This window comes from Terrapene carolina, unplaced genomic scaffold (genome assembly GCF_002925995.2).
Source record: "Terrapene carolina triunguis isolate 2854851 unplaced genomic scaffold, T_m_triunguis-2.0 Scaffold97, whole genome shotgun sequence".
In the NCBI taxonomy this organism is placed as follows: Eukaryota; Metazoa; Chordata; order Testudines; family Emydidae; genus Terrapene; species Terrapene triunguis.
The window spans coordinates 8,521,434-8,536,846 of NW_020664448.1; the positions used below are offsets into that span (position 1 = coordinate 8,521,434).

The 15,413-nt window shown below is 44.7% G+C and overlaps 1 protein-coding gene across 4 annotated transcripts in view; it reads right to left on the minus strand.

Annotated features, from left to right (window-relative positions):
• Positions 1-6: 6 nt before the first annotated feature.
• Positions 7-15,413, minus strand: part of PRCP (prolylcarboxypeptidase) — a 61,923-nt gene continuing 46,516 nt past the window's right edge. For all 4 annotated transcript variants that reach the window (XM_024216465.2, XM_024216464.3, XM_024216466.2 and 1 more), the window contains 4 exons: positions 14,423-14,595; positions 9,311-9,475; positions 8,090-8,277; positions 7-2,401 (listed from right to left, as the gene is read on the minus strand). In XM_024216465.2, the coding sequence (XP_024072233.1) occupies positions 2,197-2,401; positions 8,090-8,277; positions 9,311-9,475; positions 14,423-14,595 (731 nt within the window). In that variant the 3' untranslated portion in view covers positions 7-2,196. The remainder of the gene's footprint in view (positions 2,402-8,089; positions 8,278-9,310; positions 9,476-14,422; positions 14,596-15,413) is intronic.

Below are 15,413 nucleotides of genomic sequence, written 5' to 3' on the forward strand. Positions count from 1 at the left end.
CACACACACACAAGGACACATTTACATCATAATGCTAGAAAATTGACCCATTTGAATGGAGATTACTAATAACTGACAGATTTTAGTCCAGTTCTAAAGAGCTCTTCCCCTTGCACTAGGATGCTTCTCTGGTCTCACTCTTTATAGGCTCCAAAGTGATTACTTGCTAAAGACAGAGCGTGAAAGGTCCAGACTGCTGAACCTGAACATAAAGGCCTCCTTGTTCAAATCAACCTTTCCTAGAACACTGGAGCAAAAGCAAGGATATGCCAAGAGCTCTGTCAAGAAGAGAACCAGACGTACTGGAGTGTATCAAAAAAATTAAAGGTTCGGAATAAGATCTATTTTGTTCCTAGAAAATGCTGGATTGCGTGGGAATGTAAAAAGCAGCCTGGAGTAAGAAGAAATGTTGTATTTTAGGCTGATAAATACAAATGAAACTGGAATTCTAAGAGACCCTTGGGTCCGTTTGTTGCGTTGAGACTTTCTGAAATGAAATTATCTAGTCCTGTTCGCCTAGAAAGGGGGCCTTTTGGAAGGAGGCTTTCAGTGTGAACAAAGCCAAGGCTGCAAAGTGAGAGGACTCTCTCAGCCATTTATTAACGCCAAATATGCTGTCTGCATGAATTGGGCAGTTTGTCTCTTATGGAAGCCCTACAGAAAGCCATCTAGTGCACCTGCCCTGCTGAGCACTGCCTCACGCTTTGGGTTAATGGTGTCCGAACAGTTTAGCTGCGTTCTGAACAGTTTGCCCTGCAAACAATTTTTAAAAGGCCTTTATTGAACCACCATCAGCAACCAGACTATGCAGAATCTCATCAATATACAGAAAAGGAAAAGAAAACAAGGTCCAGCCCCAATTATTTGTCACTTAATACGATCTAGCTAGCACGAGTACTGTGTCAGGTTCTCTCTCCAGTAGAAGAGTTTAAAGGAAGTTTCCCAGTGATGCTCTGAAAAAAAAAAAAACCAAATAAAATGTTTGTGGGAAAGCAACAAGAAGGAAGAAAATACCCACCTTTCTCTTTGGCGGCACCAGATATCCTAGCCATGGACCTAAGGGAAGCAGTGCGGGAGGAAGAAAAGTGATAAATTGTGCACAGCCAATCACTTAGAGAATTAATCAACAAATGTGTGTTTAGGGGCCAGCCCTGTTTGTTCTGTGCAGAGGAGAATAGAAACAACCATACAGTATATGACAACTTGGTTAAGACGCTGCTGAAAACAAGGAAAATATTTAGCTGATTCCTACTATTCTGCTTAAAAAAAAAAGTCTTTCCGCCCATGAAATCACATCCCAATGTGGTTTTGTTCCTACTCTAAAATAATTGCTCCTCCCTCCACCCCTCACCATATAAAAATGGTTTGTATCCCCATGTAACTCTCCAATACAGAGGTGACAACTGTCTGAAGCCAAGGGATCACCAAAACTCAGCTCCCTATCATGGTTCAGTTTTAACTGGAGGTTGGAAACAATAAAAGTTCTCCTGGAAAGCTTGGAGAGACTTGCAAGCAGTCACTAAAGACAAGGGTTTGCCTGTAGGAGGCAATACTCAGCAGGTCTCCCTATACTTCTCAACTGAACCGATGTGGTGCTTCACTCTCTGGGTTAGAGTATTAACTAATTAGTCTGTGTCTGATAGAAGACAGCATACGTGCAGTTTGTGTTGATAGGGGCAAGTTCTAGGGCAGATCTCAGCTGGGGCGCTCCTGTCGGAGCTCTGGCAATTTACACCAGCTGAGACGCAGCCCTTGCATTGAGAGCCAGTTGAAATCAGTGAGAGCTTTGCCAGGGAGTTTAGTGGTCCCTGCGTCTGGTCAAGCACACACTTCGCTAGTAACTTTGGAAACTGATTTTGTGAGGATATACGGGGCCTAGCAGGAATCAGGCCCCACGCAAGCATGTTGCAAAGAGGATGTAATGCAGCATTTGGTAGTAGCAGAACAGGAAAGCATGCCACCATGGGTGACTCAATCCATGTACTTTATTGATTGAGGTTTGCTACTGGAGCAGACTTCCAACTGACAGCCACCTCCTCTACCCCCCAGTGAAAGGCACAGTGCTGACAAACAGCTAGTAAAGGAAGAGAGGAAGCGGGGTGAACAACGTTTTGAACAGAACTCTGTAATAAGGGCCTGATCCTGCTCCCATTAAAGCCAATGGGAGATAATGACCACCATTATTACAGTACCACTTTAGTGCTTATGCCTGGACTTTTCAATCCATTGCTTCATGTACTGAACTTCCAAGGCCCGGGCTTGCAGCACAGATTTGGGGTCACCGGGATTGCTGGCACGCAGGTCCAAGTGATGAGCTCCTTCTGGGATCACAATTGCAATGAGAGAGTCTGTGATGTTCCGAGTCACTCCACCTCCAGACCACGGGTCCAATCCGCCATTGCTATAAGGAAAGTCCATATAGCCCGTTAGATTACAGTTACAATCCCGAGTGACGGTACCGGTGTGATAAAGCTAGGGGTCTCTCAACAGCCACTGTTACGATCAGAGGCTCAGTATTCAGGATAGACCCAAATTCTACAACAAAGTCCCCCTGCTCTGTGGTGTTCTGCTTCAGCATTCTGCCACCAACTAGGTCCCAGACTGTCCCCTCCCACACGAAAAAGCCACAGAAAGCAACATCTCATGAGGACAACTCAGTGAAAAATTCAGTGCAAAGGTTACCGTAGATTGCCACACAAGGAGGGGGGCCTTACTTGTTGATCCCAGGAGATGAAAAGAAGCCACAGGGAAGGAGAGGATGGCCCTATCTGCCCACTCTCCTAGCAGAAGGGCTCCCTTGGGCCTGTACTTTCAGACTCCCACCAGACAATGGCAGCTCCTGGGGGCTTTGGCTCAGAATCCGAGGCAGTATTAACTTTCCCAGCTAACAGGGCCAGAGGGGAGGACAATTGAGAGTCTCATCCCCATGACCCATCCACTCCACATTTTGAAGGTTTTCTCCAGATTCATAGGGGCTAGAAATGCACAACCCAATCCTGCAAGGCACAGACTATCCTCAGCTGCCAGTGCAACTGGTGAGAGTTAAGCACATTCCCCCCCTTGGGGACATTCATCTCAGACAATGTGTCCTGCTAATGCTCTTACGCAGTATTTTTCATCCAGGGAGTATAGAATTTAAAGCACCGAGCGTACGGGTCAGATTGTGATACCTATAGCACCTTACACCATGAACAGTCCTACCCAAGTGAATGGGGCTACTTGTGGAATAACATAGCACTCAGTGGGGAGTAAGGGTATCACATTCTGGCTCAGTATGATTTGTATAAACTCCTCGGGGATCCATTTCTGCCCCCACTGAAATCCAGCTCCTCATGAGATAAAATGTGGCCATTTTTTCATAGAGTTCAGCAACAACATGCAACAGCTTAAACAGGAACTGAAGTAGCCTACATTCACTTAAACTTACTGGGGGAATCGAGCCAGCTTCGTTTGCAAATTCACATTCAAATGGGTATACTTTTCAACACCGATTGCCTTTTCCAGACAGAATAAGAGTGACTGTCGCAGAGTGATAGGTCAATATACTTCTATCTTCTCTTTTCCCTTCTGCACTTTCGGTACCAAGCTATTCATTTATTTATGCCTTTATTTTAATGCCTTTTCTGCAAAAGTAATGGAGCAACTTCCCTGTTTTTACAGATGGTTCAACTGGGAAAGGTCCAAGTTTTTCAAGTGCCCAGGAATTTTGGGTGCCCAGCGGGAGACACCATCCGGTGGACACTTCTGAAAATTCAAGCCCTACAGGCAACAATCTAAACCCCATTGAAATCAATGGGAGGCTTTCCACTGGCTTTGGATCAGGTCCAATGTGATTTACCCAAGTCCATAACAGCAAATCAGTGGCAGAATCAGGATTGGCATTTAAGAGTGTAATTCCCAATCCTGGGCTCAGCTCAGTATGCTACTTTTTCCCCCGTCCCTTCCATTCGACAACGTTATCTCTAGTGCCATCTCTCCAGATGAAAGGAGGAGATTTTGGACAGCACACCAAATAAACGCATAGTCTCTGGGGGTAATCCTTATTTGTTCACTCCCATTTAAATCAGGGGAACTGTTGCAAGAAGAAGGATTATAGCCCTGGGCCCTTTTATTTTATTTTATTTAGAATGCAAGTTTTAAGTTAAATCTTTCAGATACTCTTCCTGGGACACAAAAGACGTTTCTATTACATCTGTAGTCACCACGCAGCTAGAAATATGTTAGGTTAGATCTCATGCTGTTGCTTGGACAGCACAGAGGCCATTGAACACTTTGTGCACCTTCATGATGTTCTGTCCTGAGCCAAATCTGGTGCGTTATGGGATCAGATGCCTAGAGGGGCAAGGGTCTGTTATTGTCACACAGCCATTGTGTTTCATAAAAATATCACAGTCGATTACACTCAAAACATTTGTCTCCATCTCCAACTTTTGACCTTAAAGAACTACAAATAAAAACCGACTGTGTTTGAACTATAGTATTATAGTGTTTGTTTTTCCTCAGTGGAAAAATACAGAAAATCTTGCATCTCTCTCTGTACCTCTAATTTCAATACATCTTAATATGACTCAGGAGAAAAAAAAACATTCTGTATTTGCAAAACAAAAACGCATAGAGAGAGCTGCACAATAAGCAAAATGCATTTGATTTAAAAGGTCGCCTGAATCAGCCCAGTGCCTTAGCAACAGTAAGTTGAGTTGCTGAGAGACCCAAAATGTACATGGACTTGGATTTCTTGGTCCCACTCATGTGGAAATTAAAGCATGCAGCAGGAAAACAACACCATCCCTGGCTTTCATGGGAGAGTCTGGCTGCTCCATCCAAGGTTCTGGCCAACGTGCCAAGTGATGGCATTGGCAGCATTGATGTAGATTGAGAAACAATGCTCAGTAGGGGCTTTATCCTGGAAGGTGCTGAATGATCGGATCCTGATCCGCTAAGGCAGTTAAGCATGTGCTTAACTTTAAGCATATGAATAGTCCTATTTACTGCAATGCAGACTTAAAGTTAAGCTTAAGTGCTTTGCTAAGCATCTTGCAACTAAAGAGTCTGAGAATACAAAAGAATAAATTCAAGCAAACACTCATTTTTATCCAAGTGAAATAATATTCAGGAGTCAGCCATTCCTCTCCATTCACTACATGGTTACGAATGCTTCTTGAGGGACAAGTTCCAAAGCAAATCATCATCTACAAGGATCCTGGTGAGGCTTTGAAAAAAATCAAGTTTCCAGTGTAAAGTTCCTATTTCCCACCCCCATCATTAGTTCTTTATCCCTGCCATCATTGCCCAGTACGGACAGTACAAACAGAACTTCCTAAAGGGCCCTGACCCTAAAGAAACATCCCTATGAGAAAGCTCTCAACCCATTTTCTCAGACCAGGCTCATCTGTCTCCCTCACCCCCCACCCCTCCTAGGGACCAGGAGAAGCAGCTGGGAGGAGCCTTCACAGTCTAACATCATCACTCTGAAACTTGCCACTTGCAACAAAAACCTCTACAATCCCATGTGTTAACGGGATTAAAGTATGGTTTCCACCATGATGCAAGGTTTCCATGCCATGCCAACTGAAAAACTGAATAGCTTCCAATAAGACTCTCTGGTATGAAAATTGCTGAGGGTGAAAGAGTCGCTGCAAACACCAAGCTCACAAAGCTAAAGTTGTAATAAAGGTGCACTCTCCCGGAAAGCCATACCACATCGGCTGTGGTCTCAGTAGCGTTCACAAGCTGAGAGAATTTGATGGAAGATCTCCAAGGAGCTACAGAAGTGGTGCTGGGGATTTCTCTGAGTCAATACTGACTAATGCCTCAGCACGGTGCTCTAGGACACTGCTGCTAAGGGTGTCATCTTTTGGAGAAGAGGGCAGAAGTCATGACCATTTTTGTTTCTTATATATCTCAGGGCATTTTTTGTAGGAGTAGAGACATCAGTTCCAGTATCCTGGCCAAGTTCCAATCTGGGTAATTACATTCGGCCTGGAGAAAATCCACCCAACAGTTCCATTCCAATATAGTATGCTTCACTCACTGTCCTAAAACTGTTGTGTGAGTTAAAAAATAATAATATAGATAGATAGATATACCTATCTCATAGAACTGGAAGGGACCCTGAAAGGTAATTGAGTCCAACCCCCTGCCCTCACTAGCAGGACCAAGTACTGATTTTTGCCCCAGATCCCTAAGTGGCCCCCTCAAGGATTGAACTCACAACCCGTGGGTTTAGCAGGCCAATGCTCATCCACTGAGCTATCCCTCCCCCCTTTGCAGTTAAACAGATGTTGCATTTTACTCCATGTGGGGCTGCATCTCCATGGTGGGTGTAGGGATTCTTTGTGGCCCTTCAGGATAAAAGAGTGTGTGTGTGTGTGAGAGTGTGTGTGTGTGTGTGTGTGAGAGAGTGTGTGTGAGTGAGTGAGGGAGAGAATATGCCTGTCCAAAGGCAAACAGCTCCGCTTGTGGTCCAAAGCATTGTGTGTAAAGCACTTCTTTTTCATTCATTTGGTTGTTTTCAAGCTTTTCTGGTTTCAAATGCCCTGAGCTGGCATAAATGCTTAAACATGCTTTAAATATGTTTGTTTGCTCATCTGTCAATTTCTAAAGCAGAATCATACTGTACAATTTTGTGGAATCTTATTAAGAACAAGCAACAATTTGCAGGAACTAAACTAGAAGATTTGGGGTTGTTTTTTTCTTTTCTTTTTTTATCATTTAAAGAAAGTTTTCCATCAAAGCACAGTTTCACACTTTGGAGCAGATACCTGCTGGGGAAGGAACAGCAAGAGACCAATAAGAGAGAAAAGCAATAGGCCTTTGGAGCTAAGAGACCAAAGTCAGAGGCTGAAATCCTGAGACTAATCCCTGATTCAAGCCAGGATGCCTTACTTTTAAAATACACAGCTATTTACTAGGTCCCAAAGACTAATTCTGACTTTTGTTTAAAGAAGTTTCTTTTCTAAAGGAACTTGAACAATTTGAACGATAGCACAAGAGGTCTCTCGGGGAGCTGCCAGCGGTAGGCAATCACTGTGTGCTGCATCAGAAGGAAGACTGATCTCCCTATCAGAGTTCCTAGCTTTCTCTCTTTAATAATAAAGGAGGGAAGAAATCTAGAAAGCTGCTTAAGAAACAATGATTAATAGTCGTTTGCTGAAAGAGTTGTCTCGTGTTAGGAAAGGAGGGCTGGTTTGTGTGTTTGGGGTCTATACTACAAATTATATTTATACTCCCCTCATTTTCTTATTAAAAGAAGGATCATTCCCCATGTTACAGAGACTAGGAGATGGGCTGTAAAAGATTAGGCTACTGGTTTCTATATTGAGAGGTAGACTGGGAAAGAGGTAGGAGGTCCCCAGAATCTCTGCTAAAAGGGCCTGAGAATGAAACTGGTGAAAGAGGGCCAGAAGGAGACCTAGTAGACAGACAGAAGGGCAAGGAACCCTGGGAAGGGGCAAGTTGGTGTGGACTTGGTGACAGAGCTGACAGGCAGACCCGGGGGCTGGCAACAACCAGTATTCCTGGAGTACCCCAACAAGTGGGTGTGTGAGACTGGGCAGCCAACATCCCAGAGGGAAATTAAGAGACTCAGGCCTTGGCCAAGAGAACAGAGGGCTTGAGACATGACCCAAATGCTGGCTTCCATTTTCAGGGCCCAAAGCTAAGGCTTTCAAAAGAGGGTGGGTGGCAGCTCCCCTGCATCCAGCTGAGGGAGGGAAGGTTGCTCCAGCCCACCACAGAGGCTGTGACTCAGGGTGACAGATGGGGCAAAAAACTCCTGGTGTTGGAGTTTGTGTTTTTTAGACTTCCATTTACCGGGGAAGAGATGTTTCCTCACAGAAACAGAGCCACACTCCACAAAGCCATAAGCCAAATTCACCTTTCAGAGGTGCACATGCAACTCCCATCAACTTCCGCAAGAGCACCGAGGAGAGAATTAGGGAACGCTGGGAACTCCTGGCTACGGCTACACATTAGATGAAACAAAAAGTGTAGAGGCTTGTAGTTTTGGTGCTCAAAGCCCCAGATTCTATCCCCACCAGCAACCCATGTTGGTAGAGGGGGATTGTTACAGAAGCTGAAGTAAGCTCACCTGAAGATGATGTTACTGTGTGAACTGATGTTTTTCCCTCCATACACAGAAGGAATCCAGGAAGGGCGAGGCCTCACTTTCCACAGTTTGAAGCATTCTTCAGAGAAGACATGGAAGTTCCATTTCCTAGGCTCAAACATGTCATTGACACCATCTGTGCACATGGGCATCACCATTTCTGTGCAAGCCTGGAAGGCAGAGCAGGAAAATGTAACAGTGGCCTTTGTGGGACACTTTAAATATGCTAGTTGTGGCTATAGCTGTACTGTAAAGAAGGACTCCTTTCAATGCCTTACATAACAATAGATATTTGCTACATATTAAAATGCAGACACTGAGCCACAAACTGCTTGCCTTTCCCAGACCAGTTGTCCCACTGACCTCAATACCACTAGCCAGAGGACACATCAGAAGTGGTTCTATTTGAATAAACCAGAATCAATTTACCCTTGTAAATTTACATGGACTCAAATTCGGGGTTTTTTTGCTGGAACTTAATGGTTTGCTTCTAATAAAAATGTTGGTGTGAATCTTAAACCAATCGTCAAACACCCAGGAGCCCCGAGTTCTGTTCCCCGCTCTGCCACTATCTTGCAGTGTGACCTTGTGCAAGTCACTTCCCCTCTATATATCTCAGTCTCCCCACCTATAAAATGGGGATAATGGTACTGACCTTCCATTGTCAAGAGCTTTGTGCCCTAAAGATGAAAAGTGCTGTAAACATTCATTATTTTAATTCTTGACGATTGTCCCTACTGCATATCTGCAGGTCACCAGGACATATTACTCATGTCATTAAAAAGGTTCCACCCTATTCACCACCATATATACAAGCTCAAGATAACGTTCAGGTTCTGTTAACCGATTTCACAGATAAAGACTGAAATAATGTTTTAAGATCACAGTCTAATTCATAGAAATCATCTAACACAAACTCCTTTGTTGGGAAGGCCAGGACTGTTCACAAAAGCTAATGATAATCCCTTGACACATTCCTATTGAGTTCTAGACGAGCTTGATTTTGGAAAAAATGAGGTCTGACACTCAGTTGGTGCAAACGGCACAGCTTGTGTTGATTTCTCAGTGAAGGTATGCCAATTTACAGCAACCAAGGATCTGCACCCATATATTAACACAAGTTAAAAGATTCTGACAGAATGAATTGAGAATTCACAATAGCTTTGGCACTTTGGACATTTTGGAAAAGGTTTGTGTATGTACCTGATAGTACCAGCCCGTCAGCCCAAGATTTCTTGTGGCACTCTGAGACGTGTTAAGGCACGATGCAGCTCCTGAGTAGTTGTAGTAGACATTTACTGCCTGGAAAACATTCTGTAGCAATAATTTGTCTGGCAGTTTGGGATTCTTCAAGAACTTGCAAACTACCTATAGCAAGAGAAAGGGGGAAATGTCTCTAATGATGCCCTTGGCACAGACTGACCAAACCTGAGAACAAGTCGGGTATGGTGCACTGCTTTCTTTTGAAAGTTTTGTCAATCTGAACTACAGCATTTCTTGGACACCCTATTTAATTTTATGGTATATATTACCAAGACAATTATATTAAATCAGAAAAACAGAAATATAAAATATTACGTGTAATGCATCTGAGTTATTTTGCTGCTAGGACCCAACATTTTGAATTTCCCGATTTTATTTCAACTGTACAATCTTAATATTGCATTAGCGGTTTCTGCATCTGTGATAAATGAAGGGGAGAGGTAGTTCCCTTTTATGGACACCCAGCCAGCCCGTTAGCTATAAAATCCATCTTGGTAGCTGCTCTCTACTTGCTTTACCTGTAAAGGGTTAAAAAAGTCTCCAAATGAAGGAAAGGGAGTGGGCACCTGACCAAAAGAGCCAATGGGAAGGCTAGAACTTTTTAAACTGGGGAAAAAACTTCCCTTTGTCGGTCTGTTGTTGTTCTCCAGGGAAGAGGGGAGCAGTTGTGCTGTGAGAAGCTGGAGACCAGATGTGAAAATCATCGGATCATAACTAGAACTACTTATTTGAAACCCCCCAAATATGTAAGTAGATCAGGAATGTTTAGAAAGATGCGAGTAGGGTTATTTCCTTTATTTTTGTACGGCTTGTGGACTCCTCTGTGCTAACCCCAAATGCTTTTGTGTTGCTTGTAACCTTTAGACTGGACCTCAAGAAGGTTATTCTTGATGTTTAATTTTTGTATGTGGGTTTTTTAAATTTAGCAAAAGCCTAAGTTTCAGATGTATTTTCTTTCTTTTGTTTTTAATAAAATTTACCTTTTTTACTAACAGGATTTGGATGTGTGTGTCTGAAGAGGTTTGTGCACATGTTTTTTAGTTAGCTGGTGACAACAGATGATTTGTTTTCCTTTCTCGGCTCTTCCCCTGAGCGGGGTGAAAGGGCTTGAGGGTACTCCAAAGGAAGGAATTCCCAAGTGCACCTTCCTGAGTTCCAAGGGGTTTTGCATTTGGGTGGTGGCAGCATCTACCCATCCAAGGTCAGAGAAAAGCTGTAACCTTGGGAGTTTAATACAAGCCTGGAGTAGCCATTATTAGAGTCCTTGCAGGCCCCCACCTTCTGCACTCAAAGTGCCAGAGTGGGGAATCAGCCTTGACAGCATCCAATTCCCTTGCTTTATGAAAATAGATTATGCTTAATAATTAGTTAGAAAAGTTAATAAATAATTTGGAGTTCCTTTGGGATGAAAAATGTCTCCTAAAAATGTACGTTCATTGCATCTAGCACAATGGGGCTCCAATCCATGGCTGGGGCTTCTAGATGCTACTGTAATATAAATAATAAATCAACATAAATTGGGAAGTTTCTCATTTTTAAAGTGATACTGTTTTTAATCACTCTAGCAGGTTTTTTTATTTCTTCAGCTCTGGAAAACATCTTGGAAGGAGGCACTGTGCTGCTGGAGAATTAAATCAACGCTGGGTTTGGTTTGTAGCTCAGGGTTAAATCCTGGCCTACATCACACCATGATCTGCCTCCACACAGATTTCCCCCCTTCCCAAACAGAAGAGGTACGTGGCAGCTGACTCCTGAGCACAGCTCCCTTCTTATCTCCTGCTCTGTGGAGGGCTCTCAGTAAGTCTGGGACCTACATGAGGAAGGGCAGAGACCGAGCATCCCAATGGTAAGTGTGGGGAGGGCCAGGGCACATCCATCAGACCCCAGTCCCCAACCCAGTCTTCATTTGGGTGGCCAGGGGAATCCCTGTTAGTGTGGCTCCTGCCAGGGACTGGGGGAGATGCACCATGGCTCTAGAGCAGTTGTGAAGTCACATGGATTCCTGTGCAAACAGTTCTGGCCACCTGTAGACCTTCTGGGATCTACACGGTTTGGGGGCAGGCTCCGTAGCTCATTGTGGGAATGTGTGTGTGTGTGTTGGAGGGAGGGGGGAGTGTGCAAATCCTGTCCCCATGAAAAGATAATCCGGAAGAAACTCTGGGAGGGGATATTTGTGTAACTTTCCTCTCCCCTTAGCCTCTTCCCACAGACTTATGGGGGGCAGAGGTGTGCAATCCAGCCCCCTGCAGGGTGCGGAGAGTACCTGTAACTCCCCCTGAAGCTGAAGGGAGTTGCTGGTGCTCAGCAGAATATAGCTCACTTTGGGCTGGGAATAACATTCAGTAAGGGTATGCCTTCACTAGGAGGAAAGGTGTGTTCTTTCCTCCTGTTAGCTAACAGAGTGCCTAATACAAGGTAAAATCCTACCGAAGAAGAGGTAATTACCAGTTTTAGCACAAGTCAGCAGGTTGAAGTAGGGGCTATGGGGGAGCCTAGAGTTGTCTGTGACCTGCGAACTCAGGCAGTTCATAGTTTTAACATGAGTGAGCAACTCCAGGCTTCCCCATAGCAGTGTTAACACAAGTTAACCTCGACCTGCTAACTCCCGCTTCGTCACTAGGACTTTACCTTGTATTAGTGAAGAGGAGGCAAGAACATACTAGTAAAGGCAAGGCCTAAGTGTAAGTCACCAACTCTTCTGCCATCATTATTAAGAGAGCTTTCTGCCTTGGCTAGTTTCAGTGCTTAGTTTGTGCCAGGGCTTGGCAGTTCATAGCCCTGGCACCTCTGGGCTTGGCAGTTCATAGCCCCGGCACCTCTGGGCTTGGCAGTTCATAGCCCCGGCACCTCTGGGCTTGTTGCATCAGTTATGAATGTAAAAAAGTTGCTTGAGACCCAGCACCTAATTGCTTGAGCCCTGGCAGCTCTTTCATTACAAATGAAGCACTGACTAGGTTCACTAACCAGCTCTGCCCCTGAGCAGTTAAAGGCGCTGAAAGCTCACTCACTAGTGCCCTGGTGCACTGCAGAAGGTAAAGATGAGAGCGTAAAGAGCTGCAGACAGCCCTACTTCTGTAGATCAAGCACCGGGGTGGAAGCTGAGAGACCAATCACTTCTCAGAGGGCACCATCCACCCACACTAGAGAAAGGATTATGCAGACACATTCAGCTATTCTAACAGTTTTCTTCCCCCTAAGCTCTCAATACCCTTCTCACTCTCACTCAGCTAATCACATTAGTTTTGTCATTAGAGCTCACATTTCATAGAAGGTACCTAAACAGCTTAAACCACCCAGAGAGGTTGCATACATTAGATGCGCCAAGACAAACAGAAGGAAGGGTTTGCTATTTCATATCTTACTGAGCCACTGTGGCTCACTCAAACCTTTGAGCGCCATCTATCAGTAACAGAACAGCAAATTCAGGGATGGGAGTGAGGCAGTAATGTGCATCCTTCAAGCTGCATTTAGACAGATAAGAGACTGAAATCGAACTGAGGGATTTATGCTGATGGGAGAGCAGCAAAGGACAGGTGAATTTCCATTCTCCCCCGCTTTCCTTCCTTTTTCCTTCCACCAGTCAAGTCTATGGTTATTTTTGTATGCATGTTTCAGCTTTTGTTAACAAGCCAGAGCAAGTCAAGCCCACCTATGCACACAACATGACAATACACAGTGCGAGGACATGACAAGAAAACCACATTGAAGCACAATTCAGCAAATCCCTTACTCATCTCCAGATTCTGCTTTCCTTACTCACCCAGAGTAGTACCTCATGCTCAAATCCAAGGGACCATTCCTAAGGGACTACTCTGTATGAGCAGAAGTGCTTGGGTGAGTAACTAGTCCCATTCAAATAAACCACACTACCCACATTAGCAAGATTTTTCCAGCAGGATCAATCCCTTATGTGGCATATAAAACCAAGTCTGCTGACTAAAGGAGATCAACAGTTTGTCTGTTCAGAATTTAGGTTTAATGGAGGATAACACTGGTATTGACTTTATTTCTTTTACTTTTACCTACTGTACTTCATTGGTAATTCATAGCAGCTCAAAGTGACTCAGAGGAATTCATTGAGGGGTTAACAGAGTAGAGGCAGGCAAGACCAAGAAGAAGTGGCTCAGAGGCAAGAAGCATTCCAAATAAGTAGGCTGGCAAATAAGGGAGTGGATGTGGAGAGCTGCAGCCAGGAGGTCAGAACACAGCTGCAAAAACAGTCTAGTTCTAGCACTTTGGGCCTCTGAAGACCAGAGGGATTTGGAAAGATCATAAGAGGGAAAGGCAACAGCTGAGATCATAGCAGATGAAGGTATGAATAAGGAGGAGAGCCGAGGGGAAGTAAAGACCGATAGCGACTTTCCAACAAGATGATGAAAGAGAAAAAAAATGTTTGGGGCAGAGGATTGGCTCTACAGAGCCAACATGAGTAAAAAGGAATTAAACATATTTTTGACACTAAAATCAAGCAGCTGCGACTCCGATACACACAGGCAGCAGATCTGATGAGTCAGAAAGAGCCATTTTTACATGATCCCTTGGCAAAGCAGAGCTCTGGGGTGCAAGCTCCCGGCGGCGCTTACCTCAAGCGGCTCTGCACACTGCCCCGTCCGCAGGCACCGTTACTGCAGCTCCTATTGGCTGTGGTTCCCGGCCAATGGGAGCTGCAGGGGCGGCGCTTGGGGCAGGGACAGTGTGCAGAGCGGAGGCCACTGGCTGCCCCTACACATAGGAGCCAGAGTGTGGGGCCATGCTTCCGGGAGCCGCATGGCACGACCCCTGACCCTGCTCCCCGGCTGGAGCACCGGAGGGGGCCATGTGGCTGCTTCCGGGAGCTGCATGGAGCGGCCCCTGACCCTGCTCCCCGGCTGGAGCTCAAGGGCTGGAATAAAATGGCTAGCGGGCTGGATTCAGCCCGGGGGCTGTAGTTTGCCCACCCCTGTCCTAGATCATTTGGGTTTTCTTTACTTTTTAAAAGCAGCAATTTGCAGCAAATCAGCGTGTCCCAGCCTAAAGCTGAATCAGTTATAGAAGATGTAGACGCTCACTTACCTGAATGGGCCAAGCTGGCAGGGGCTGTAAGAAATCAGCTTTATACGGATAGTTCACCATTGCCAAATTTACCCATGTTTCAATTAGCCAAGCTTTCAACACAGCAGCATCTTGCTTGCTTTTTAATGGGCTGCATAAGTGAAATGCGCTGGAAAGCCACTTCAAACCTTCATCTAAGCAAGAAGACATACAAATTAGTGGTTAATGTCCCTGGAGTCAGTCATACATCATAAAGGCTATGGATAGCGAGGACCCGAAACATGCCCCTGTTAGTGCAGCTTCTCTCTTACCCTTTTCCCTTCCCTCGGTGTAATTAAGCCACTGAAGTTTCTTCACGTGTACACAAGCATTCCTGAGAGCAGAATCTGGTCCAGCGAGTATTTCAGTGAATGGACTACTCGGAGGTATGTGGATAGTGCATATCAGGCACATTAGGTTAATGTAAATCTGGCTGGTGTTTGGAGAACATAGTGTCTGACAAATTAACATAGTGAACACCACAAAGCAAGCCTTTCTTTTCTGAAAGGAAACATCGAACGTACCGGCTGAACGTACGAGAGCTGTAACTAGATAACTCACAGGACTCCGCTTGCCCTTCTCTCCCTTGTTTTGACTGGTTAAGAATCCCTCGGACTCAGTTTCCCATTTTTACAGACTAATTTATAATACTGGTTTCTCTAGTGGGGTCCTGAACTAGAACAGGAAAATAAATTTTAAAATCCCTGTGCTCTAGGTAGGCTGCAATCCCTTCTGATCTCTCCACCCTAGTGCTAAATGATAAATAGTGCAATGGCCAATTAAGATTTTCCCTTCCTCCTTTCCTGTTTATTTTTAAGCTAGGTTAAAAACAAAAACAAACAGACTACCTTTAAGGTCTGCTCTCCCATCCTCTTCCCTTCACCTTTTCTCATGAAATTAAGGATGTTGCCTTCCTTCCTAGTTGGCACCGCGCTGGAACGTGATAGCGATTCCTTAAGTTATGATCTGGAGC